General features: G+C 35.6%; 1 protein-coding gene and 1 pseudogene across 1 annotated transcript in view; both read right to left on the reverse strand.

Moving 5' to 3' along the window:
* Positions 1–10596: 10596 nt before the first annotated feature.
* Positions 10597–27206, reverse strand: part of LOC143648055 (keratin-associated protein 19-7-like) — an 87429-nt gene continuing 70819 nt past the window's right edge. Inside the window, exon 3 of the mRNA XM_077117666.1 lies at positions 10597–10964. Within this exon, the coding sequence (XP_076973781.1) occupies positions 10650–10868 (219 nt within the window). The 5' untranslated portion in view covers positions 10869–10964 and the 3' untranslated portion in view covers positions 10597–10649. The remainder of the gene's footprint in view (positions 10965–27206) is intronic.
* LOC143648584 (WW domain-binding protein 11 pseudogene) lies at positions 19613–22106 on the reverse strand (annotated as a pseudogene).

Consider the following 27206-nt stretch of genomic DNA (forward strand, 5'->3'; position numbering starts at 1 on the left):
GAATATCTTATGGAAAAATGCATATGTTAATATTAGTTCAAATATTTTTACATTTTTAGAATGAACAATGGAAAAATACACATTAAAGTTAAAACTCATATAGAATATTATTATTATTACTAGCATTAGCATTATTAATCTATAAAGATTATTCTGCTGCACTTCTTGGTTAAAGCATAAATATTATCTAAATAACTTTCATACATGGTTCAATGGATTTAGAACGTACTTAGCTTTAGGTTTCAAATTCCACTAGCAAGGTTAAATTAATGCCAGAGATTCTTTGATGCAATGCTTTTTAGTTTAACAGCACTTGGAAATACATGATCTCTTTCGTTTCCATATCATCCTCAAAAAAACACATAGGCCTTTCTAAGTAAAGTGACTGAACCCTTGACATATGAATCTTTCTTTTCCTTTCTTTTACTTCCATTCTTTTAGTTTTCTCATTTGGAATTTAAAGTATGGTGTGGGCACAAATGTAACCATTTTCCTTGGGAAATTTTTCACATGGTAATGTTCTCCTTTTAGACTTACAATTGGTTGAAATTTAAAGAGAAATTATCACAAGAGATAAATACCAGGGGTCCCAGTTTGAATTTAAATGGATTCAGACAAGTGTGGTCCTGTCAGACTAACCGGTGGAGCAGGTTTTTCTGGCTGCTTTGAAAGTTGGCCCAGAAACTCTTTAAAGAAAGTTTCAGCCTGCTTTCAATGAGAATATTCCGACAACTTTAACCAGAACTGTTGAGGTGGTGGAACAAGCCTGAAAGAATATCTTTTTGGAGGAACTGAGGAATTATCTGGGAGAGAACAAAACCTAAGGGAAGAAAGAGCCAGGTTCCTTGACTTTGAGAAATGGTACCATAGTTGACAGGAAAGACAAATTTTTATCAATAAAGCATTCTTGTGTGTTAACTAACACTGGACCTTCTAACATCATCTGGCATGAAAATATCTCTAGAATATTAAAGCCCCCTAATAGTTATAAAAAGAAAAGAGAAAAAAACTTCCCTCTTGTTTTCTACAGAACACTGCTCCATCAGATTTCAGTGCATCATTGCAGCATTGAGTGGATCATCCATACATGAAACCATGATCCACAGTAGATCCAGCTGAAGACTGACCTGCCCCAGCAAATCAGTGTTACTTCCCATCTCCCCAACCTAATTCAATCAAAGAGAAAGGTTGGCAAAATAGCAAAGGTATCATGTCCAAGAGAGCATTACCAAGATGATATACAGCTAACAACAAAGTTGCATAGCAGAATGTACTTGAACATAAATATGAGACTACAACCTCCTTAGTAATCCCAGGAACACCAGGGGGACATTTGAGAAGGCTGATATCCTAAAGGAATGGATGGTGATACATTATTTTAATTTATTGTTAATATGCCACTTGATATATTCTTAAATTTATGTAATCTGGTGCTTTAGTTTCCTAGATTGTTCAAACAAATCCCATGAAGAGGGTCATATGAGTAATGAGAGTTATTTGCTTATGATTTTGAGGCCACAAGAAAGTCCAAATAATGGTGTCAAAGGTGATGCTTTTATAACCAAGAAGTTAGAATTTAAGTGACGATTATGATTACTGAATCATTATATAGGTATTCCTTTTCTATTTTCTGGTATATCATAGTAGAGGAAAATATCTGAAATCTCTGAACTGTAATCCAACTGCCTTGATCTCTGATGAAGATTGTAAAGCCTTTATCTTGTGCCCTTGTGATTATAAAAAATCTTGTGATTGGCCCACCCTTGTACTCATTTTATCAGGTTTTTCAACTTTATAGTCTTGTGATCACTAAAGACTGCCCCTAAGTTTTATTAATGAAGGACCCTGGGTCAACCCAAAAATTACATTCTTCAATTCCAAAGTTTTTCTTTTTTTTTTTTTACATGGGTAAGCACTGGGAATTGAACCCGGGTCCTCTGTGGCCCACCCCCACAGTTATCTTGATAACCAAAGCTGGATATAACCAAAATGAACTCACCTGACATGCATAATAGCTTTGACTTTAACCTATAAGTGACCTATACCTATCATGATGCTAAAAATCACATTAATCATCATATTAAGGCTGTCATTTTCTTACATATGCACTGTGACTAAACATGTAATCAATCTGCACGTGATCAATAATTAAAACACCTCTGGTTACATCATCTGGAGCCATTATGCTCATTATCCTAAAATCTGACCATCTTTTGATACTATAACTCTATCAGAATTATGCGATGCAGGGAGAAAGATTTTTTGGGCTGATAGGCCATCTGATCTCTTGTTTCGTCTGCACCTAATGATATATTCTCTCTCTCTTTGAAACCCTGGTGTCACAGGGGTTGGTCATTTGAGTGCATCAGGCAGAGAATACACTACTTTTGTCTGGTAACACTCTCCTCCCACAGACTGGCACTCTGGAGCTGCCTTCTGGTGATCTTCCATTCTTAGTTGTCACAAGGCAAAGGCACATGGCAGAATCTCCCTGCCTCTCCTTTTTCTTCCAGGTTCCACTGAATTTCAGCTGCTGGATGCCCCCTATGGCTTTCTCTCTGTCTTTCTGAATTTCATTCTATTTACAAGGGACTGAAGTATTAGGATTAACACTATCCTTATTGAGGTGGACAATATCCTCAACTCTGATGAAGTGACATCATCAGAAGGCCCTACTTACAATGAGTTCACACTCACAGGAATGAATTAAGTTTAAGAACATATTTTTCTAAGGTACATACAGTTTCAAACTATCATAGGTGGTGAAAAACAGGCACAAAACTTACAGTTTCATAAGTATATTTTAATCTGTTATAGAAAAGATATTAAAAATAATAAAAATGACAACACTGAAAGGAACCAAGGTATTTACACACTAAGAAATCAATTTATTAGATAAAAACATAAATACAAATTGTCTCTAGGATCTTGCTAGAAAACTAACATGATGACAATGGTGATTAAAAAAATAAAGACCAAAATGAGGAGAACAAAATGGAATGGTTATACATATTAAATATGTATCAAGAAAATCAGTCCTGGAGGTAGAAAGGCACCAAATATTCACAGAAGCAGCTTAATCATCAATGAATAGTTATCACTTAATCCTGGAGAAAATAGGATGGATGGTTCTGTAATGAAAGTATAAGGATAGGACCAAACATGTTTGGAAATTTCCCCTCTGCTTGCGATTTTGGCAATTCATCTCATAGAGTCCAGAGAATTTATATCTTCCGTAGCAAGATGGGAGGTAGCAGCCATATCCACAGCCTCCCTGGCCAGAACCAGAGCCGTCAGTGGAAATTGCCAAAAGCAGAGCCATAACCACAGCCCAGGCCTCCACAAAAGTTACTGTAATAGCACTTGGTGTTAGGAGTGAGACTTCATGCTGCTCAAAACAACATTCGGAGTGAGAATGGTAATATCTATACAGTGTAGTTATACACTCAGGTTAGGGAATATCATGATGTATGGGTCCCTCTTTTTGTATTATTTCATGAACTATACTTGCCTGAAACAACCTATTTATCTCTTGTTCCCTGACAACACAGGGAAGACTACTCAGTGAAAATGTTTAAACTTGCTTGGCTACTTAATTAGGTTGTTCCCATGCCTGTCTCTTTTACTTGCAGGAATTATTGTATCTTCCAAGTATGATATTCCATATCCTAGATAGCAGACTTCATCACCAGGCATTTTAACATCAGTAACATGGGATGTTGTTGACTTTCTAACTAAATATCCTTTCTTTACAGGGATTCCTGGGATTATTAAATTTATCTCCAGAAAATTCCAATAAATAAATCAAGTTAAGACTTAATTTTATCAATCCCTTCAAATGGCATTTATATTTTGTAGGATAAGAAGCAAAGGCTGTATCTGTCTTCAGTAGATAAGAGAAGATAATCAATCCATAAATAGTTGCTTACCTGTTGTGTGGACCAAATGATGAATTACCTCGTTTTCAGATTTTTAGAACTTTGACCATTACGTATGAATCCTTTATACTACTAATATGCAAAATATTTGCTGTTCTTTAACATCATGGGGTTAGAAGTGGAGGGATGATCACAGGTATCAAAAATCCATCTCATAAATACCTTGCTAGCAAAATACAAGAGGTCTTTTTCTGTACTTTGGGCCCATTCTCCATAATGGATTCTAGATTCAGTGCCACAAAAAATGAAGGTCATGCCTGCTTCCATGCACTATTTTTCTCTCTTTGTTTACTCTTAATCACCAATTCACATATTTCATATATTGTTTTCAAATCTCACTTCAATCATCGTCAAACTCCCTTCCTCTATTCTTCATTACTGCAGGCAATTAAAATTATGAAGCAGGTACAGTGGTTTTGGTTACAATACATTTACTCAAGTCAACACTACATCCTTACATCTGGCTCTCCATTGTCAATGTAATATGCTTGCCATCAACTTCGCTTTTGCCTATTCTATACTTATTTTTTTGTTTGTTTGTTTCTGACAGTTTCTGACTAACTCTTCTCAAGATATCAGCTAGACCCTTCTAATATATTGATACAGTTGTTACTTATTTAAAATACATTCCTAATCATTTGAAACTTAAAAGGACTTCTGAAACTTGTAATAATTTCAGAAATCCTCTAAATTTAAGGAACAGTTGTGAAGAAGGGGCTAAGGAGAAGGTCTTTAAGGGGAATTGGCCTGATTTTCATGTAGTCCCTGAGATCAACAGAGAGTTAGATAACTATATATGGTGCTGATACAATACCAGATTAAGGAACACCCAAATATGCCTATATCTTGAAATTTGGGACTCCAGCAACTTGTTTATTTTATACAGCTTTAACCATACTGCTAAGTTTTTGTTGAGATTTATGAGTAATTTTTGGAAGAAACATTTTCCACCAGTGTTGTTCACTTACATGAGCCAGTATGGGCCCTCAAAAATGTATTTTGAATTAATGATGTATCATCAGTGACTATAGAGCAAGGGTCTCAACTGTCACATCATGAGCAACTCTCTGGTTCTTCTAAAATATACTTTAAAGCTGGACATGAGATCAAATTAATTTTATGATTTTGAGTAGTATTTATCTCAACATTTGACTTGCTCTTTAATCCCTTTGCTATCTAAGCCAAATTTCACTGGATCAAAAGATCCATTGAATCTTTCATAATAATTTGGATCATCATTATTTTTTAGGAAATTTGAATACATTACCAAAGTTCCTTCTCATGTTAACGGATGGAATGATGACATGTGGTATCACATTTCCCTAGCAATGTATTTTTTGTTTAATAACTTCAAAACATTTTCCCTTGCTTCAGACACAGGTGAATACAATATTAAGTAGAACAAAATAATGATAATATTGATTATACTAAGAAGGTCCACAGCAGTATTAAGCCTATTGATTGCTACTTTTCAATTCCATGGAGATTGTCCGTGGACTGTGGAGATGTTGGCCTGATGTGAGTATACTTCCATTGAAATCCTGTCCTACTGGGTCAAAGTACATAGCCTGCTCTTTCAATGGAATTCTAGCTGTGTTTTCCCTGCCCAACCCTCTGTGGTGCTACAATCTTTAGATAGCATTGATGAAAGCATTAACTATTATTGATTTGTTTTGAGCTAGAGTTGAGTTTAAACATCACTCATTGTTTAGTTGCATAAAAAGCATATAACCTAGAAATTTTGTGGTTCAATTCTCTGTATCAGTACAAAATCTTAAAGAAACACAGAGGCTAATAACATGTCAATTAAATGGCCATTTTTGAAGGGATGATGCTTTACATATTCAGAGAGAGACACAGAGTGAGTATGTCAAACTTTGGTCAGTCTAAATCATGCAATATTTTGCTTGATGGTGATATTTCTGTTTTTTCATTTTCCTTAGTGGATTGCAAATTCTTCACTGTGATGATGATGATGATGTTGATTAAGAAGAACACTATGTGTTGCCGTAGGAGGAAAAGTATGATGAGTTAAAAGACTAAAGTTTATGTTTTATTATCTAGTTTATCAATGATTTTAGGTCAGGCTTCTTTTTCAATAACAAACTAAATGCTAGCCAATGATTATGATATATAATGCAAATGCAATATATATATATGTATAATACAAATGATTACGATGTATATAATGCAAAGGTTCATAGAACAAGAGAGTTTGCTTTCCTCAAATGTTTAGGGATACTGATTATAAGATTTGTATAAAGACAGTTTGCTCTGAATAGTTTTAATAAGGATATTTACCATAAATAAATAAATATATCAAACATATACAATGCCAAGTGTTTGTATAAACAATTTAAAAGGATGCAAAAATTTTTGAAGCGAGTGGGGAATTAATCAGAATTTAGAACTCCATTGAGAAGTATAGGTATATAAAATATATAAGAAAAAAGTATATTTCTTGAATAAATATATATTTAAATCTATATTTTTTACTGTCAAATTGAATCCAGAAAGTTATTTACCTATAATAAAGGAAAAGAATAATTGCTTCAGTGTTTTGAAGGACTAGTTTAAAAAATACAGCTCTTTTTTACATATCCATTTACACACACCTATACATTATTTGCATGTATACATGTTGATGTATGTATTTTATTTCTAGTTTACAAATAATAAAACGTGCATATATCGTATGTATATCAGCACACAAAATAGAATTAAATGAACCAACCAAAAAAGTCACATTTCCTATCTGAAATTAAGTCACTTTTTGGGAATTGAACAAAAACCACATGTGAGTGCTTAATGCAAAGATATTAGGAGACATGATGCAGACAGGCTTATAAATGATAAGTTTTCTGACATTCATAGATGCTAAATAGGGTGATCTCAGTTCATTGATTCAATGATGTTTTGGCAAAATTCATTCATGGTGCCAGACAGGAGTTGGGTTATTGGAGCAGTGGATCAGTAGAAGCCCGGGAATCCGTATCTTCCATAGTTTGATGGGTGGCAGCAGCTCTATATGTTGCTTCCGTAACCAGAGGCATATCCATAGCCTCTGTATCCACAGCCATAACTCACTCTGTGGAAACTTCCACAGCCATTGCTCAGGTCACTGAAGTCTCCATAGCCATAGCCCAGGTCTCCAGGGCAGTTGCTGTAATAGTTCATGGCGTTGAGGGTGATGAATTTCTTTGTTGTTCTTGAAAATAAGATACTGAGTACGATGTCAGCATGTGTAAAGAGATGCTTCTATACTCTAAGCACAGCGTGTGATGAAACAAGTGGTCATTCTTTGGTAACATAAGTTATTCATTTACTTAAAGAAATGCATTAATTATTCTCTGACACAATGTGAGGCACACACATTAAAATTTTGGAGCTTTCTTAGCTGCCCATTAGAATGCTTTAGGACTGATTGCACGTTTAATGAGAAAAAAATGCTGTCTTCAAATTCATGAAATCTTAAAAATCCATAAATAAAATTCCTCATTAGGAAGCTTATTGCATCATACACATTTGATAGTGTTATGTTTTCTAACTAAATGTTTTTTAATTTATCAGTTTTTGATTGATTCGTGCATTTTACATCCATCTACTATCAGATTAAAAACTTTTCATTCAAGCAGAGTCATTGAATCACAGATTTATTTCTCAGGTTGAAAAATTAAGGATATATCTCCTTTCATAAGAAATAAAATATTTTGAATAAAGAAATATTCTGATCATCTGTTATGGTGGTAAGAAGCTTTTTAAACCCCAGAAAGAAAAACAGGTTCTTAAATCTAATCCATTATTGTGGATGTAAACCTATTGTAAGTAGGATCATTGGTTGAGGCCACTTCAGCTAAGATATGACCCACGTCATTCAGGATGAAACTTAATGGTATTACTGGTGTCCTTTATAAATGGAATGACTACGAAGAGAGAGAGACAGAAAAAGAGAGAAGCGATGGAAGCAAGAAGCTGAAACCAACAAAACCCGTCAGAGAAAGGAGAGACCAGCAAATGCTGCTTTGTGCCTTGTCATGTGGCAGAGGAGTCAAGGATCACCAGTAGCCAGTCTTCAGGAAGAAAGCATTGCTTTGATAACATCTTGATGTTGACATTTTCTTGGACTCTAACCATAAGCAAATTAATTCTTATTGCCTAAACTGAACCATTTCATGGTATTGCAGTGAGCAGCCTAGAAAACCAGTACACCTATACTATACACAGAGCAGTGGTGCACACACACACACACACACACAATTAGGTACATAGATAGATACATACATACATACACATATTGCATTATAATATAATAGCATATTATATTAGAATAACTAATATGTATTAGCATTATGTTATGCCTATATATTTTATGATAGCTTATGTATATTGATGCAATAAAAATCTATTTTAGACTTTGCATGTTAACTTGCAAAATAATCTTTTGGTTTAATAACATAGTAAACCTTAGTTTAGAAACTAAGGTACTCCAAATGATAAAAGTCTATTGTATTGTAAGCCTAAACAACTGTTCAAAAATGTTCTCCATAAACTTTTATCCACTCTCCCAGAATGAACTCAACCCAAAGTACTGACTAAAATGCAGGTGGTTATGGCTCCATGCTAAAAAGTAGCTTTTTTTGTCTTCCTCTATCCTTCTTCATAATTCATATATTAGTCCTTTGTCTCAAGCCTCTCTTTAATCTCCTTCTGTATTCATTTTTCCAAATATGTGCTAGGACTGGTGATCTATTTTGTTCTTATAGACTTTTCCCAGTCAGTATTTCATTTATCAACCCAGATCCGTACATTTACCATAATATTTTTGCTCATATATTTCTTTTTTAATTCTGTATACTCCACTCCTTTATTTTTTTCTCAAGTAATGACCAACTAGTTTTTCTATAAAGTATGAATTATTCATTAAATTCTTAATTTTAAAAATATTTCTATATGAATACTCTTAAAATCATATATTTATACAAGGTATCTTAAAATCTGGATATCCTAAAAAAAATCTCCAAATAGGTACAGATAGACTAGGATAGGAAGAAAGGTTGTGAAGGCAATTGGGCAGACTAAACAGATTTCCTTATCTCACTGTTTGGAGTTAGTAAATCAGGGGAGTTTGAGCCTATAGCCCAAATTTAAACCCCATCCGAATGAGGTCGTATCTTGGGTTTGGATTTTTAATGAATATATTTACTTTGCCTGATTTTAAACATGTTGTTCAGTATTTATTGCTGTTGTTTTATTTTGGAGGATGATTTTTTTTTTTAATTCATAAGGAACTTTTTTGATAATGCATTTCCCAACTGAATTTGCTCACCGCTCTTCCAAACAATAAATATTTGGTGAATGAATAAAGGAATGAATTCTACGTGCTTTAGTTGTAACCATAATGAACTGTTACAACTGGTGGCAAGCGTCTAAGGCAAAACATGGACTCAAAATTGTTTTTGAATTTCAAAGAAATATTTGGCCTAGTGTTTGCCATGGATGTTAAATCCACTTTTATGTTTCACCCAGAATTTATTCCACCTATCCACTTCATTCTGAACAAGAAAAAAGTTGGAATTTGTTTTACCCTCAGTGAGTCATTTTGAAGCCAAATAATCACAAATATATTAAACAAGTTCAGGAATCTCATGAATGCTTTGGTAAATCTGCTAAATTAGGTATCCTAACAAATGGCTAATTTACATTGTTATTTCTAGATGCATGTAGTAATGTACACCTAAGATGAAAACCAAGTAAATATGCAAATTGAATAAAAGCTTCAACTGTAAAATGTGCACTGAATTTATTGCCAAGTAATAACATGGTGATTTACAAGTAGGTAGATAGATAAGTAGATAGATAGATGATGCTATATATAGTGCTATAGATGATGCTACAACTATAAATATAGATAGATATAGATTTAGATAAAGATATAGATTTAGATATAGATATAGATACATACACAACCATATATACATACATAATACACATATACAAATTTATATATGAAACCTACAAATCTATTAGAAATTTTATCTATTTTTTCCAGGTGGTTAAAAAATAGATCAGTTGTAATATCCTTTCAGAACTGATAATCTTTGGAAATTTAGGAATATATATTTCTTTTGAGAGTTTTCCATTTTTCTCTTTACTCAGTGAACGCAAAGATTTGGTTAATTGTTTCTTTGTCATTCCATTTGTGGAATCTTTCTACAATAAGAAGATGAACTAGTTAGGAAGCTCAGATTCTGTTGATGTATGAATGGAAAACATATGTTCTTAGAGAATAATCATAGAGCTATTATTCATTCACAAGATCTATCTATCGATCCATACATTTGTTTATGAGGTTCATGAAAAAAATTCTCAGCCATGAAATCACTTCTTCCGTTAATAATTGAGTAGAGGGTAACCATCATCACTTACACATAATTGAGCATCATAACAAAGCAAAAGACACATTTCCTATTAAATCATTATTAAAACACAAATCATTATTAAATCCAATAAAATCTTTTATTGGAAGGTGAACAGATAATCCAGTCAGTTACAAAAGCAAAAGTTAAGGCTTCCAGGATTATGTTGGAGGCATTGATACAAACTGAAAAATTCTCTGAAACTCTGGGATATTAAATATTTTTGTGCAAACAACTCTAGCAAGGCTTTGTCCAGTTATTGAGGTTAGATGCTAATTTATTGGAGACTAAATCATTAGAATCCAGAGATGCCATATGTTCCATAGGAAGATGGGTGATAGTAGCTATATCCATAGTCTCCATAGCAAGATGGGTGGTAGCAGTCATATCTGCAGCCTCCATATCCACAGCCGTGACCCAGTCTCTGGAAGCTGCCACAGCCACAGCCACTGCCCAGGCCATCAAAGCCACTCAAACCATAGCCTAGGCCTTTGTGGTAGTTGCCGTAGCTCATGTTGTCAGGAGTGAAGAGTTGGTTTGCTGTTCAAGGTGAGATCTTAACTGCGAATGTCAGCATGTGTACAGGGATGCTCACGTACCGGGCCAGACCCTGTGATCAAACACATACCCATACATTATGTCATTCTATGCATTGCATTTTCTTGACATAACCCTGACAAATGAGGAGCCCTCAAACTCATTAAACTGCTTGGGCTTGCTTTGTTGCCTAGTTAGGGTTCACGTTAAACATATTGCATCACTTTTATGAGAAGTAGTTGCTGTATCTTCAAAGTCCAGACATATCAGACTATGAAGCAAGAACTTCATATCTTAAGTTTAATTCTTCATTCTAGGCATAGTAGATAAAATTTATCTGATATTGTATTTTTTATATCGCATTTTAAAATGATATACTGTTTTAATCTATGGCTTCTTAGATTGTTATGCTTCACTTACAATTAAATAAAGAAATTGATTAAATTCAATGCTTTACTATTTATCACATACTTTTGAATTTTGCTAGTGCAATTGTAGGTTTACAGAAAAATCATGCAGAAAATACAGAGTTCTCATATACTCCTCTCCACAACACATTCCATTACCTTATTTCTCATGGTAAGGTCTCTTTTCAAAGCTAACGAAATAAATCTTTGAAAGCCTGAGGCCATAAACTTATCTGCTGTGAACACCAATATGAAACTTAAAACAAATTTTAAGTTTCAATAAAGCTTTCCTTTTCTCATATTCAGAACATTTCCATCATAACCAACATCCTGTTTTTTTGGATTGTAAATTAGCTTGGAAAATAAAAATCATTTAGTTTAGCAGTATATGATAATAGTGACCAAACATGAATAAAAAATCAGTCATCAAAACTATATTTCATAAATAGCCTTAAACACTGTTCAAAAGTTCCCTTTTCACATCTTGATTACCTTTCTGGTATGTCATCTATCTAGATGCTACCAAAAAAACAAATTGCATCTGCTTCTCACATTTACATACTACATTTTCTCCCTTTCTCTAAAGCGTTTATTAGCCCTCTTTTATTATCTATTTAAAAATACAGCCCTTATAAGTTCTTTACAATTCCTATTAGACTTAGGTTAAGTGGAATATACATAATTTCTCTTTTTCCTCCCATCTATTTTCATCCATACTTAATTTTTCCCACATTTCTTCCTTTTTTCCTTAATATTTTTGTGCCTGTACTCCTTTTGCCTTATTGTGTTCTTTCATTTTTCCTTTCAGGAATCACCTAACTAGTCTCTACTAAGATAGTATTTATTAAGATATTAGATGTTAAAAACATTTGCCAACTCTAAAAGCCCTGTGAATTCAGAAAAAAAACATTGGAGTGTTTTCAGACTCTCCAAAAAAAATGTAGATATAATGTTAAAATACAAGTTTGGAGGAAAAATATATATATATGAAAACAAAGAATCCCTAAGCTGACTCTAAGAACTTAGCTATTTGCAACAAAACTGACCAAAATCTGGTTAAACCCGACCAAGATTTCCCTTAACTTCAGACTTGGACTTTTAAGGTTCTTATAAATGGCATATGGCTCCAAATATAATGTTTGGTTTTTGTAGGGTTTATAAGTAATTTTCAAATGATGCATTTTCCAATCTGCATTTGTTCTCAAATGCAGTTGGAGCCTTCTATGTTTACTGTTCTCCAATGACCATCAAAACTCAATAAATATGTGTTGAACATATGATACATTCTAAGGTACTTAAAGTTTAGTAACATGACTCTCGGAGGTACAGTTAACTCTGACTCCAAAATATCTCTCTTGCCCTTCCTAGTCATTATTATTTCCTAGAGAGAATCATCTTTCTATACTTTAGAGTAAGAAATCTTTTCTAAAATATATTTATTTTGCCTGTTGTTCTGGACTTCATGTAAATGTAAGCATACAGAATAGTTGCCCTCCCGCCTTAATTCTTTTGTACATCATTATATCTGTGAGATATATATCCGTTGCTCCATTCAGTGTTAGTTTGGTTGTTTTTATGACTATTAAGTAGTATATGATGTGGATATAGCACACTTTATAATTCTTCCTTCATAAAACCAAATTTGTATAGTTTCACTTTTTGATTATCATGAATAAAGTTATCGATGTCTTTTTAAACATTTTTTTACATTGAACAAGGCATACATTTCCCTTTGGTATGTATAGAACAGAAATTACTAACTCATACAGCCTGTATAAATACAGGCATATCTCATTTAATTGTGCATTGCTTCACTGAGCTTCACAGATACTGAGTTTTTTACAAATTAAAGGTTTGTGAAAAACCCGCTCCAAGCGTGTCTATCAGCACCATTTTTATAAGAGTATGTGCTCACTTCATGTCTCTGTGGCACATTTTGATAATTCTCACAATATTTTAATCATTTTCATTACCTTTGTATCTGTTATGGTGATCTATATGCAGTGATCTTTGATGTTACTATTACAATTGTTTGGGGTGCCATGAAGTGAACCTATATAAGATGACAAACATAATTGATAAATGTGTGTGTTCTGACTGCTCCGCTAGCTGGCCGTTCCTTATCTCTTTCCCTTTCCTTGAGATTCCCTATTCCCTGAGTCACAACAATATTGAAATTAGGTGGGTTAATAATCTTAAAATTGCTTCTAACTATTCAACGGAAAGGAGGAGTCACGTGTCTCTCATTTAAAATCAAAAGTTAGAAATGTTTAAGCTTAGAGGGGAAAGAATGTCCAAAGCTGAGATAGGCTGGAAGCTAGGATTCTTGCATCAGTTAGCCAAGTTGCAAATGTAAAGGAACAGTTCTTGAAGAAAATTAAGTGTTACTTCAAAGAACACAAGAATAAGAAAGAAAAGAAACTTTATTGCTAATATGGAGAAAATTTGCAGTGGTCTGGGCAGAAGATCAAACCAGCCCCAACATTCCCTTAAACCAAAGCCTAAAGTGATCAGGGCCCTAATCTTCTTCAGTTCTATAGAATCTAAGAGAGGTGAGAACACTTCAAAAAAAAAAAAAAAAGTTTGAAGCTAGCAAAGTTCATGAGGTTTAAGAAAAGAAGCCATCTCTGTAACATCAAAGTACAAGGTAAAGCAGCAAGCGCTGATGTAGAAGCTGCGACAGGTTATCTTGAAGGTCTGTTAAGGTTGTTGATGAAGGAGTCTATGCTAAACTACACCAATGTGAATGAAACAACCTTATGTAAGAAGAAGATGCCATTTAGGGCTTTCACAGCTAGAGAGAGTAAATGAATGCCTGGTTTCAAAGCTTGAAAGGACAGGTTGACTCTTGTTAGGGGCCAATGCAAGTGGTGATTTTAAGTTGCAGCCAATGTCAATTTAGTATCAAGAAAATTCTAGGAATTATGGTAAATCTACTCTGTCTAGGCCCTATAAATGGAGCAATGAAGCATGGATAACAGGAAATGTTTCTACCATCGTTTACTGAATCCTTTTCAAAATATTGACAATGCACTTTTTCGAGCAAATTGCTACAACATTGTGTTGCATGAACACAGGTTCAAGGCACAATGGAAACTTTTAGAAAATGACCCTATTATTGCACAGAATAAAGAGTCCAAAAAGTACATAACTCCCTGTCACTTATTTAGTACAAAGAGTCAAAAAAGCAGGGGAGAAACCCTATTCTGGCTGGTCTCTCTGTGTGGCCCCAAAGTGCTGTAGGTTAGGGTCAATAGATGGCAGCTTTGCTTATTACACTTCACACCAGAGAAGAGAAACTAGTCTGTATTCTTGAAGATGGTTTTTATCCACTTTGGGGAAGGAAGCTGTTCCACTAAAAATTCCTATTCTGATAAAATTCTAGGGTAGCTTATTCCTGGTATCAGTGTTTATGATCTGGCTGGGCTTTTTCATTAGACTTAACATTGTCCCTGTGTTGTGGAATGGCACACAATAGTAAAGGAGGTGACAGCAGCAGAAGGCAGTAGTTGGCTGCTTAGCCTGTGTTTGTGAATTTTCTAGAGTAGGAGGTGGGGCCAGGTGAAGGCTGAGTGATGGCGCCTCAACAGGTGTCTATGATTTCCCTACGTCTGGTCACCCAAGAGCTCTGTTGGAGATGTGCAATGAATTTAATGCTGTTTTAGTTCCTGCTAAGCTGAAATCCATTCTGCACCCATAGATCAAGGAGTCATTTTAATTTTGACATCTTATAATTTAAGTAATACATTTCAGAATGCTATAGCTGCCATCAATCATGATTCTTCTGATGGATCTGGGAAGAGACAACTGAAAAGCTTCTGGAAAGGATTCACCATTCTACATGCCAGTAAGAACATTTAAGAGTCATGGGATAAGGTCAAAATATCAGCATTAACAGCAGTTTGGAAGAAATTGGTTCCAACCCTCATGGAGGACTTTGAGGGACTCAAGACTCCTGTGGAGAAAGTACCTGCAGATGTGGAAATAGCAAGAAAAGCAGTATTAGAAGCAGAGGCCTGAAAATGCAACTGAATTCCTGGAATGTCTTGATAACCTTTGAACAGATGAGTTAATTCTTAGGGATAAACAAAGGAAGGGCTGTCTTGAAATGAAATCTACTCCTACTGATGAGGTTGTGAATGTTGTTGAAATGAGAACAAATGACAAGTTATTAAGTTATTAAATAAACATAATTGATCAAACAGCAGCAGGGTTTGAAAGAAGCTCTACTATGGGTAAGATAATATTATACAACATTATATGCTACAGAGAAATCTTTCATGAAAGGAAGAGTCAATCAATGTGGCAGATGTCACTGATGTTTTATTTTAAAAGATTATCACAGTGACCCCAACCTTCAGCAGCCACCACCCTGATCAGTCAACAGTTAGCAACCTTGAGGCAAGACCCTCTCCAATAAAAAGAATATGACTCACTGAAGGCTGAGAATAGTTAGCATTTTTTAATACTAAAATATTTTTAAATTAGTTATGTACATTCGTTTCTTAGACATAATGTCATTGCATATTTAGTAGATGCTTGTATAGCACACTGGGAAACCAAAAAACAAAAGCAAAAAAAAATTGTGTCACTCATATCATTTCAATATTCACTTTATTGCAGTGGTCTGGAAATGGATCTGCAATATCTCAAAATTTGGCCAGTGATAGTGCAAGTAGATCCTGCCAAACGTTTTTACAAAGCAGTTTATACATTTGCAGTTCCATCAACAATGTTTAAAAGTTCTATATGCTGCACATCCTTAGCACTGGGCATTTTGACCACTCTTGTGATTTAAAGGGATATCTGAGTGTTGTTTCAATTTGAATTTTTCCTGATGAATAATGATATTAAGTACCATTCCATATGCTTATTGGTCATTTAAATATTCTCTCTTTTGAAGTGCTTCTTCAAGATTTTGTCCATATTTAATTGGGTTTGTATATTTTATTATTGATTAATAGGAGCTCTTTACATACTTGATGCAGGACTTTTGTCAGATCCATGTATTGAAATTTTCCTTCCCTATATGGGCTTTATTTATACACTTAAAAATGGTGTCTAGGAATGAACAAATATTCCAAATGTAACGAACTCATTCTTAATCTCTGTGTTTTTTGTTTAATGATATCTGACCCTAATTAAAAAACTTTGACTTCTTCATGAATTGCTATTTAATTAATTTGTCTGCTCTCATCAGAACTTGTTATATTTTTATTGATTGTTCTAAAAAAAGGGCAGATGATAATTTGAATATTTCCTTCTCATTAAATCAACATAAAGCACAAATGGATGCAACAGATTAAGAATATCACACTTTACCTATTTAATTCTGTCAGTTATAGAGAGGATGATATGATTGTGATAGGTTCTTGCTAAGACAAGTAATAGTTTGTCTCTGAAAGTAAAGATATTCTAAAGCATTTCCAGATACAGATCCATAAAATTGAAAGGTAATAATATGATAATGCTATATTTTACTTGGAGTTTTAAATGATTTTTCCAAGTACTTATGCTGATTATTGTTCTTTCGTGGAAATGCTCTTAACTATTGAGACAATAGAAGAGTTATTTCTACACTTGTCATACTAAGTAATATAGTTCTCCACTGGAATCACAGAGCTAAATCTATTCTGAACTATTTAATCTAAGTTGGCTGACAAATCTCTTTTATGATTAGTGAACAAGTCTGAGTCTTTTAAATGCATCATGATATCATTAGTAATATTTGAATATAGGATTTTTACTGGTTATTTGTATTGAGGCCCAGCTAAATTAAAAATTAATACGTTCAATGTTTTATAGTAAAAATTAAAATGCAAATAAAAAGTGGTGGTCAATATGAGAAATGAACTAATCCTCAAAATGCAGCTGGGACATATGACTAGAATTTCAAGATGCTTTGCTTGAGAAAGCTCAAGGAGGGAAATGAACAATTAAAAGAGAATCCTATTGGTGTGGCAGAATGCCCAAGATGCAGGAAAACTGGGTCCAGGCACTATCAATAGTGTCTTTTTGATCCTAAAATAAATCATTTAAATCTTGAGTCTTTTTCAGCAGTAAGGGATCTGGGAAAGCAATGTGCATTTTTTGCTGAATTTCTGTCAGCTCTGAATTTTATCATTATATTTTTGCCCCAGTTTGATTCAATTTTATTAACTCAAACAAGATATTCACTTATGTATAAATGCATAATTTATTTTATCAATTATTTGATACTTATTTTATGTGCCCTATAGTCTAATACTTATTAGAATTATCAACAAGAAATGTCCCGCTGTTGCAAAGCAGTGGTAATATGAAAGTCAGCTATACTTTGTTTTCACAGAGTTGTAGGTCAGGCAGAGGCATGAAAAGGATTTCTTCATTATGATAACCATGACATTTCCACTTCCATACTGCATTTTAGCCTTTTGCAGTGTTAGGCTGATATTGGAAAACAATCCCATGTCAGACCACCTCTAACAGAAGAAACTGAATAACTTGACTAAAATGCATTTGAGTAAAATGACAAAAAATGTGAAAAGGTTAGTCCAGATACCTAGTGACTTGTAAAGTAAGTATTTTGATGAAAATATCAAAATAAAGACTGGAGGAAATTGTGATAGAGCATCTTGAAAAAATGTTGATGTTAACTGGAGATCTAGAGGCATGTTTAATTTTGTCATCAGTTGTCTCACCAAGTAAGGGTACATGGTACCCTTTGAATGGCACACATAGATTTCTACACATACATTTCCAAAACCAAAAATAATATATGCATTTATTCTTAATTTTGAACTCTATTAATAATAGAAGAGTATGAATATGTTTTTTTCAATGTTGACTTTAAAAACAAATACACAAACTTACTTTAAATTTTCATGAAGTAGTTTGCTTCACTCATGGACCCTTGTACACAATTGCCATAATTACACTGATACATTTTACATAAAAACAGAAAGGCATATCTGCTGATAAACTTTAGTATAATTTATTGGAAGTAAAATGAAGACATCTTCCATTTATGAAAGCACAAATAAGGAGCAACAGGAGAAATGAAGCAGGTTATTATAAACTGATAAATAATGCTGAGGTAAAATAAGATAAAATGCTTTTGATTTTGATTTTGTCCAGGGAGATCTTGATTGGTCTCTTTTTTGCAGTCATATCTGGTCAATCCCTTTTGGACTCAGAGGTTGGGCTCCTAGGGTAGGATTTCAGGAGAAGCTGGAAAAGTGGTATCGCCAAAGCTGGATGGGTGGTAGCAGCCATATCCATGGCCTCCGTGACCACAGCTGTGGCCTCCGTGACAAGAGCCATGGCTGTGTCCTTCATGACAGCCATGTCCATGGCCTCCATGACAGCCATGTCCATGGCCTCCATGACCACAGCCATGTCTGTGGCCTCCATGAGAGCTGTGCCCATGGCCTCCATGACCACAGCCGTGTCCGTGGCCTCCATGACCACAGCCATGTCCGTGGCCTCCATGAGAGCTGTGTCCATGGCGTCTGTGACCACAGCCATGTGCATGGTCTGTGAAGCCTCCATAGCCATAGCCCAGGCCTCTAAGGTGGTTGCCGTAGTAGCTCATATTGTCAGGGTTGGTGGGTTTGGTTTGCTCTTGCAGGCAAATCTTCAAGGTGAATGTCAGCACGTGCACAGGGCTGCTTATATACCCTGGTCAGAGCATGGGGTAAGCCATGTGATCCCACCTTCCATGTTATTTTAATTATTCCACCTACTTGACATCATTCATTTTTTCACTGTCCCCTGAAACAGACAGAGGCACTTACACTCATTACACTGTTGGGCTTGTGTTGTTGCCTAGGTAGTGTGCCCCTTAGAAGTTATTGCATCACTTTGTGAGGAGGAATTGCTGTATCTTCAAGGTTTAGGTATGCCCAACCCTAAATGGGATTCTTCCTACAGGGCATATTGCATTAATCCTATTTCAATATTGCATTTTCCAATTAATTTCTCTTCATATCTGGCATTCATAGAATCTCTTTGCCTCAGTCATAATTTAAATAAAAGAAATGTGTCATATTTAAGATTCTATAACCTGCCATAATGTTTTTTTTTTTTTTTGGTTGGTGTAGAACATTTATTCATTTTTCCATGAAACACTCAAAGTTTAAGTCAGTGGGAAATATTTTTAATCAAAGAATTGTACATTTTCTTCCCACAAATTCTGCTTTGTATTAGGAAATGACATTGTGATCCATTTCAATACAAGTAAAATATTACAAAATATTTACAATAAAATATTTAAAATAACTCAAACACAAAAGCCAAGATGGGGTGAAATAAACTGGTTCCTCAGAAATCTACTCCAGTGCCAACAACATACAAGAGAGTAAAAATAGATTAAGTAACTGAGATCCCCCGATGACGTTTCAAAAGAATTGGAGAAGGGAAAGAAATGGGATGGAAATGGTGATATGAAAGGGAATGGATGTTAGCAGCACTGCTTCAATAATCAATATATTCTGAGTGAAATACCCCTTCTTATATGCAGTAAATTTTGACCAAGGCTAAACTTTAGGATATTCTTTGCACTGAAATTAAAATATACCTTGACAGTGGAAGTAGCTCTTTCACCTAATCTTAATAAGAGCCTCTTTCTCCATGAACCACTGATGTGAACAGAAACCTGTTATAGAATGAAAAGCTGTCACAGTAACCCTTCCATTTCTTTCATGAAAGCTTCATATACATCATCCTTAGTTTGTACTGAGACAGGAACAGAAGGACCAGATTTGGGGGCTGCTTTGGCAAGAGGTACAGCAGAATCATCCTCTGACTTTCTTTGGGGAGCAGCAGTAGCCCCTTTATTCTCCCGACGTACCCTCAGTGCAGTGGGCACAAATCTAGTAATCTCCGCCTTGGGATTAGTGATCTGTGGCTTGGCACTGATGGTTGCTGTGGCTTTCTTCTCAATGATGGCTGCACTTGTATCATCCGCCTTGGGTCGCTGAATCAAATTGGGTGGGGCACTTAAAACCCCTGGGTTTGGCAAGGGAGCTGGTGGGAAAAGCCCAGGTGGGGCAGGTCCAAGTGGATGCACCAAAGGTGGGCGCATCATGCCAGGACGAGGTGGAGGGATACCTGGAGGTGCAGGGGGAGGTAGCCTTGGTGGAGGTCCCCGAGGAGGAGGGCCGGGGGGCAAACCTGGAGGTGGACCTGGGGGAGGGCCAGGTGGTCGGCCTGGTGGGGGTCCTGGAGGTAAAAGTCGGGGCAAAGGCCCTCGGAGTCCTGGCATTCCAGGTGGTCTCAGGAATGGAGGTGCTCCTGGAGGTGGCCCAGGAGGAAGGCCTGTAGGTGGTCCAGGTGGCCGTAAAGGTGGTGCTGGTGGTGGTCCAAGAGGAGGTGGTCCTGGCATGGGAGGTGCTTGTATCTGAGAAGGAGGAACAGACTGTGGAGGAGCCTGCTGCTGTGAAGAAGCTGCAGATGTACCATCTGAAAGAGATTCTTCTTTATGCTGTTTTTGTGACTGCTTTTCTGTTTCAGAATCATCAGAATCATCTTCATCATCATCCTCTGAAAATTCCTCTACTTCTCGTCCCTCCTCTGGGATTTCCTGACCTGCCATTCGAAGCATCATGGCTTGAAGAGGAGTCAGTTCCTTCATGTTCTTCTTTTTTTTTCTTGATTTTCCAGGCATATCTGCAAATCGTACACTCAGACCTGACTTTTTTTCTTCAGTGTTGTCTCTCTCACTATCATCACGGTGCACAAATTCATCTACCTCACTTTCTCCATCTGACCTGTCAGTATCACTGTCATCAGTGCTGTCATCATGTTTATCTTGATCCATGTCCTCAGGATAGCCATCATCCTCACTGGTGCTGGAAATATCGTCATCATGCCCTCGCTGAGCAAGTTCAGGACTATATAACATATCTTCGTCTCGCCTACGAGGAGGAAGATCTAGGGCAAAGCCTACTTTACGGCCATACATCTGCAAGACTTGAGGAGGAGGTGGACCAGGGGGAGGACCAGGAGGTTTTCTACCAGGGGGCAAACGTGGAACACCATGTCCAAGAAGAGGAAGTATAGAAACTGCCCGAGTTGGAGGTCCATAGGCTGAAGTCTTTTTAAGGATAGAAGGTGGCTGGGCACCAGGAAGTGGAATGTCCTGGATCAAGATGTTGGAAGGAGCATGAGGCATATCTGGCAAAGGAATACTCTCAACTTCCACGTGCTGAGCATTCTTGACAGCATCAAAATATTGACTAAGTTGAGCCCTCTTTTGTTCATATTCTACTTCTAACTTTCTCAATTCTTTGTAAATATCTGGATTCTCTTTTTCATAGAGTCGTAGAATACGTTCAAAGGTTTCACGCAGCTTTTTACGTTTGTCTTTCAGCACCTTCTCATTTAACTGGGGCTGTTGCACAGGGTTAAATTCCATTTTGTCTAATTTCTCCATGTCTCGGATAATCTGTTTGGGATCCTTCATCTTCAAAACTGCAGCTCGTACCATCATGCGCTGTTTTTTGTTCTTCTTTAATTCTCTCTTCCGAGCTTCCTTTCGGGCCTGGTCTGTGGGGTTCATAAATTTTCCACTCTTGGTGGATGACGTAGATCTCCGTCCCATGTTTAAAATCTGTATTGTTTACTTCTTCATCAAAAAAAAAAAAAAAAGGCAACACTTCTGCTGAATTCCCGGGACTGCTAGAATTGGGGTGTGGGCGATTTCTGGCCTCTTTTACTTCGTAGGGGTCTTCACCTAAGCCCCTCGTTCAGGTAGTCAGCCACCGCCATCTTGAAAGCTCGCGCCCCTCCGCCATCGGTACGTCACTTCCTGTGTCTTCGGGTGGACGGTCTCTTACCGTCTGCCATAATGTTTTAAGTCATATTATTTTTCAGAGTAAAAAGTGAGTTATGTATCACCTTTCAGAAACCAGAAACCATTTTAGAGCTTGGAAGTGTTAGCTTAATTGCCATATAATTTATAATTTTAGAACTTTAGCCATCCTAGTCTCAATGCTGTTTGCTTTGCATGTTATCTTGAAAAACAAAGACAATATTTGTTTAATAACAGATGAAATTGTTCAAAAACTAGGGTCAAAAGACAATAATTACAGTTTTATTTCATAAACGGTTTTAAAGTTTGTCAGTTCTTGACTACATGTAGGATACCCGAGTTCAGTTCCCAGACCATGCAGCCCGCCCTTTCCCCCAAAATAAACCTTATTGAAAATTATTTTTTTTAAATGTTGGCACTCTTCTGGCATTGTATCTATCCAAGGTGCTTCCAAAACTGCAGACTGCATCTGCTTCCTGAAATTTCCTTTCATCATCAACTGAAGTCCTTTCACACATAAGTCAGATGTCTTAAACATTCTTTTTGAAATTTCACACGGCCTCCATTCCACCCTTTATCCATTAGGTTAATGGATAAACTATTAACTAGGTGGTTAGATGAATGTGAAAATATGTAAACTTTCTCTTTGGCATCCACCAATTTTTATCCAATGTTTGTTTGAGTTTTTTTTCTCTTCCTTCTTCTTATGTATTGACTTTTATGATATTATTTTAACACTTTTATTTCCTTTACCAATTCTGTACACATTAATTATTTATTTCTTACCCTTAGGAAATGCAGTTCTAGTCTCTACCAAAATATCAAACAAATCCTTATAGGTCTTAGAAGCATGGCTAGAGGGGAGAAATTCTATGTGAAGACAGAGGCAGAAATTGAAGTGCTAAACCTGTAAGCTAAAGAGTCCAAAGTTTGCTAGAAAATCACAGAAACTTAGAAGAAGCAAAGTGGGATTCTCCTTTAGGCCCTTTGGAGAGTGTTGTCCTGCTAAGACATTCATTTCACAATGTTTGGCTCCAGAATTGTACAATGGTAAATATTTATTGTTTTAAACCACCTTGCTTGTGGCCCTTTGTGATGGCAGCCTTTGGATGCTAGGACAGTATTTTTCAACCATGCAGTAGAAAAACAAGGAATATGTTTTATAGTTGAACAACTTCCAGTGTCCTTAAATGTATGGACCATGGATCTTAGGGGTATGGATAATCTCTCATTAGTCCTGAGCAGTAAGAATGTGTAGGAGGAATGGGTTCAAATGACTTTTTCTCATTGAAGTTACATGTAACCATTATTTCATTTTGCTTTGGTTGCTTTATGTTCTGTTTTTTCTAAGCAATCTAGTCACATACTGCAAGTGTGCCCTAAACTCCGACATGTCTCATTTGTTTCTTTCCAGTCAGTATTGCCCTTAAGAGATAAGCATGCTTTATAGTTTTCACACAAGATTCAGTAAAGTGTTATAAAAAAATTTCCAAAATGGTTTTGGAACATACCGTAAAAATTTATCAGCAATGAATGAGAGTTCCAGTGTTCCACATCTGTGATAAGACTGGCCATTCTCAGTCTCTTGAATTTTGACCATTTTTTTGAACCAGCAGAAATATCTGGGGATGGTTTCAATACAAGTAGTGATATTGACCACATTGATGTATGCTTATAAGACACTTATATATGTCTTTTCAAGTGGCTGTTCAATTAATTTGTACATTTTTATAGGGTTTGTAATATATTTTCAGTTTGTAAAAGCTCTTTATAAATTTGAATACACATATTTTTCCCAGAGTATGGTTTGTTTTAGCTCTTTAAAACTGTGTCTGTGTATGAACAGAGGTTTCTTTATATAAGAAAGTCCAATTTCTAAAGCTTTTCCTTTTATGCTCACTTCTCTTTTGTCCTAATAAAGAAATTTGGTTATTTCAAATCTCATTCATTGATATTTTTGTCTGCCCTCTTCAGAATATGTTACATTTTTATAGATTGTTCTAAAAATTATGAGCAGAGTTTTTGAATATTTTGTTCTCTTTAAACCAACTAAAAGCTACTAAATCACAAATAAATCAAGATTTAAAGATGTCATACTCTGCCTATGTCACACTGTGCAAGATTTTCTGTCAATTGTAGAGCTGATAAACTTGTTATCATGTATTGATACATTTTTTTCTGGACCAAATGATACCTTTTCCCTGGAAAGAAACATAATTTGGACTGATACTATTAATTCCAGAACAAATCAGCGAATACAGCATCTAAATGTATAATAGTCTGGTTCAACTGCCTTTTCCTAGTAGATTTAAATGTTTTCTTCAATTAGTTATATTGATTGTTGTACTTTCATAGCCATACTAAATTTTTCTTCAGGCTGAGATGCTATTTAACGAGACAGGAAGTAAAATGTCTTCATGTGAAGTTCTGTTTTACTCAGTCAAATTAAATAGTAGAGGCCTCCAATGGCAATACTGAGCTGTATCAGTGCTGAACTATCAGTTGTGAAGTCACAGACACTCACCTATAACGAATGAAAGCACTAGTCATACACTCTGACTAAACAATCCATATGTTCTATAAATAGCTCTGAGTATTTCAAATGCATGATGATATTTTTAAAATAGAGTTTGGATTTAGCACTTTTTATAGCTTTATTTTTCAGCACTCAAAATGAGAAGGGTACAATGAATGGGATAGTGAACTTGGTGAGTAGAGGACCTGCTATTCAGTAAAATTCTGCTCTCATCTACATGCTGCCACTCATCCAGTTCTTAGGTGGTATCTGGATAAACACTGTGCAAACTTTCTAATGTCTTTGTCAGCTCGAAAATTCTGTCATTAATTTATTGCCATGGTCTTATTGAAATTGTATAACTCTAGCAAAAGCATCTACTTTTGTTCCAGTAACAAATGTATAATTTTTTTTGATGGCAAGACTCCTTTACAGTATATTTTTTCATAGGCAAATACATACTTGAAATGTACTACTACTAACAAGAAGTGACCCATTTTTGCACAATAGCTGTTAAATGTAGGTCAGGGTTGCAAGACTCCAGCTAGGATGAGGCATAAAGCATTAGACCAATCATAGTCTTAACATGGATTGCTTCAAAAGTGATTACTGAAATCTGTCCACATAAAATTGCAAAGTCCTTCAATATGCTGATATATTGAAGAACAATGCCATGTTATACCATGGTGGATCAGGAAAAAACAACGATGGAGATTCACAAACCTGATGTTTTATTTCACTGCACATTTAGATATATGTTTTGATCTATCACTACTTGCTCTTTTCAGTAAAAGGGCCAAGTAATATAAATACTGAATAAAAATTATTCTACTTGTTGGACTCCAAAAAGTTTATTTTTTCAGTGCTGAATGTAAATATCAACATTAGCTAATTAAAAAACATTGAAGTAAAAATATCTCAATGTTCAGTGTGTAAAAACTTAATTTCAATAGATATTGATACTTCCATTTCTATCTATAGGTGTGCATGCATGTATACCAAAAATTTCAATAATAAGGTATGTATATATGAACTTTTAGATTTTCATGGAATAAAATGTTTTCTCATTTGGCAAATTGCATATTATCATTTTGATATTTGCAAGTTAAATAAAAAATAAAGACCAAATGTACTTTGCCAAATTAGTATAAATTATTGCAAAGGTAACAAAGAAATCCCATAGTTAGCAAAGCACAAAGGAGGCATGGACCAGACTATTATTAAATGACAAAAATTCTGAGAATCTTAGAAACTAATGCTATTGATCTTGACTTTGTCCAGAGATATCGTGATTGGTCTGCTCTTTGTAGTCATACTTAGTTAATCTCTTTTGGACTAGGATGTTGGGCTCCCAGGGTAGGAATTCAGTAGCAGTTGGAGAAATGAAATCCACCCTAGCAGGATGGGCGGCAGCAGCTGCAGCCGGGGCCCCTGTGACTACAGCCGTGTCCGTGGCCTCCATGACCATGGCCATCACCCAGTCTGGGGAAGCTGCCACAACCACAGCCACAGCCCAGGCCAGTGAAGCCTCCATAGCCATAGCCCAGGCCTCTGTAGTGGTTGCTGTAGTAGCTCATATTGTCAGGGTTGGATTTGGTTTGCTCTTGCAGGCAAATCATGAAGGTGAATATCAACACGTGTACAGGGCTGCTTATACACCCTGGTCAGAGCATGGGGTAAGCCATCTGACCTCACCTTCTGTGCCATTTTAATTATTCAATCTACTTGATGTCACATTTATGCACCATCCCCTGAAACAGGGAGAGGCCCTCATACTCATTACACTGCTTGAGCTAGTGTTGCTGCCTAAGTAGTGTGTCCCTTACAAGTTATTGCATCACTTTATGAGTAGGAATTGATCTATCTTCGAAGTCTGGATATGCACAACCCTAAGTTGAATTCTTCCTAACCAGGCATTCTGCATCAATCGTATTTCACAATACTGCATTTTTCAATTAAATTTGCTTCATCTCTGACATTCCTAGATTCTCTTTGCCTCAGCCACAATTTAAATAAAAGAAATGTGTCATATTTAAGGATCTATAATCTATCATAATGCTTTAAATCATCTTTTTTCTCTGGGTAAAAAGTGAATTATGTATCACCTTTCAGAAATAAACCATTTGAAAGCTTGAATGTGTTGACTTGATTTTTTTAATACCTGTAAGGAATTACAGCAGAAACAGATCTATTCTTCCTGTACTTTTAGAACTTTGGACATCCTTATCTATATCCTACTTTGCTTTGCACAGTATCTAGAAATCTAAACCCAATTTTAGTTTAATAACCAAAGATAAGACTGTTCAGAAATGATATCAAATGCCAATCATCACATTTTCATTTCATAAGCAGCTGTATAAGTGATGAAATGTTCTTTTTAAATACCAACCCTCTTCACTGGCATGTTATCTATTCAAATTTATTTACTTTTATTATGTACTGTCATCTTCTCATACATCTGATGCCTTACATATGCTGTTTGAAAATGTCATTCAGCTTCTGTTCCTCCCTTAATTCATTAGCCTATTGCAGCTAGGAGAGTTTGTTCAATATGTAAAATTTCTGTTCTTCAAACATCAATTTTTATCCAATGGAATCTGA

The sequence above is a fragment of the Tamandua tetradactyla genome, chromosome 10 (assembly GCF_023851605.1).
Source record: "Tamandua tetradactyla isolate mTamTet1 chromosome 10, mTamTet1.pri, whole genome shotgun sequence".
NCBI classification, from domain to species: domain Eukaryota; kingdom Metazoa; phylum Chordata; class Mammalia; order Pilosa; family Myrmecophagidae; genus Tamandua; species Tamandua tetradactyla.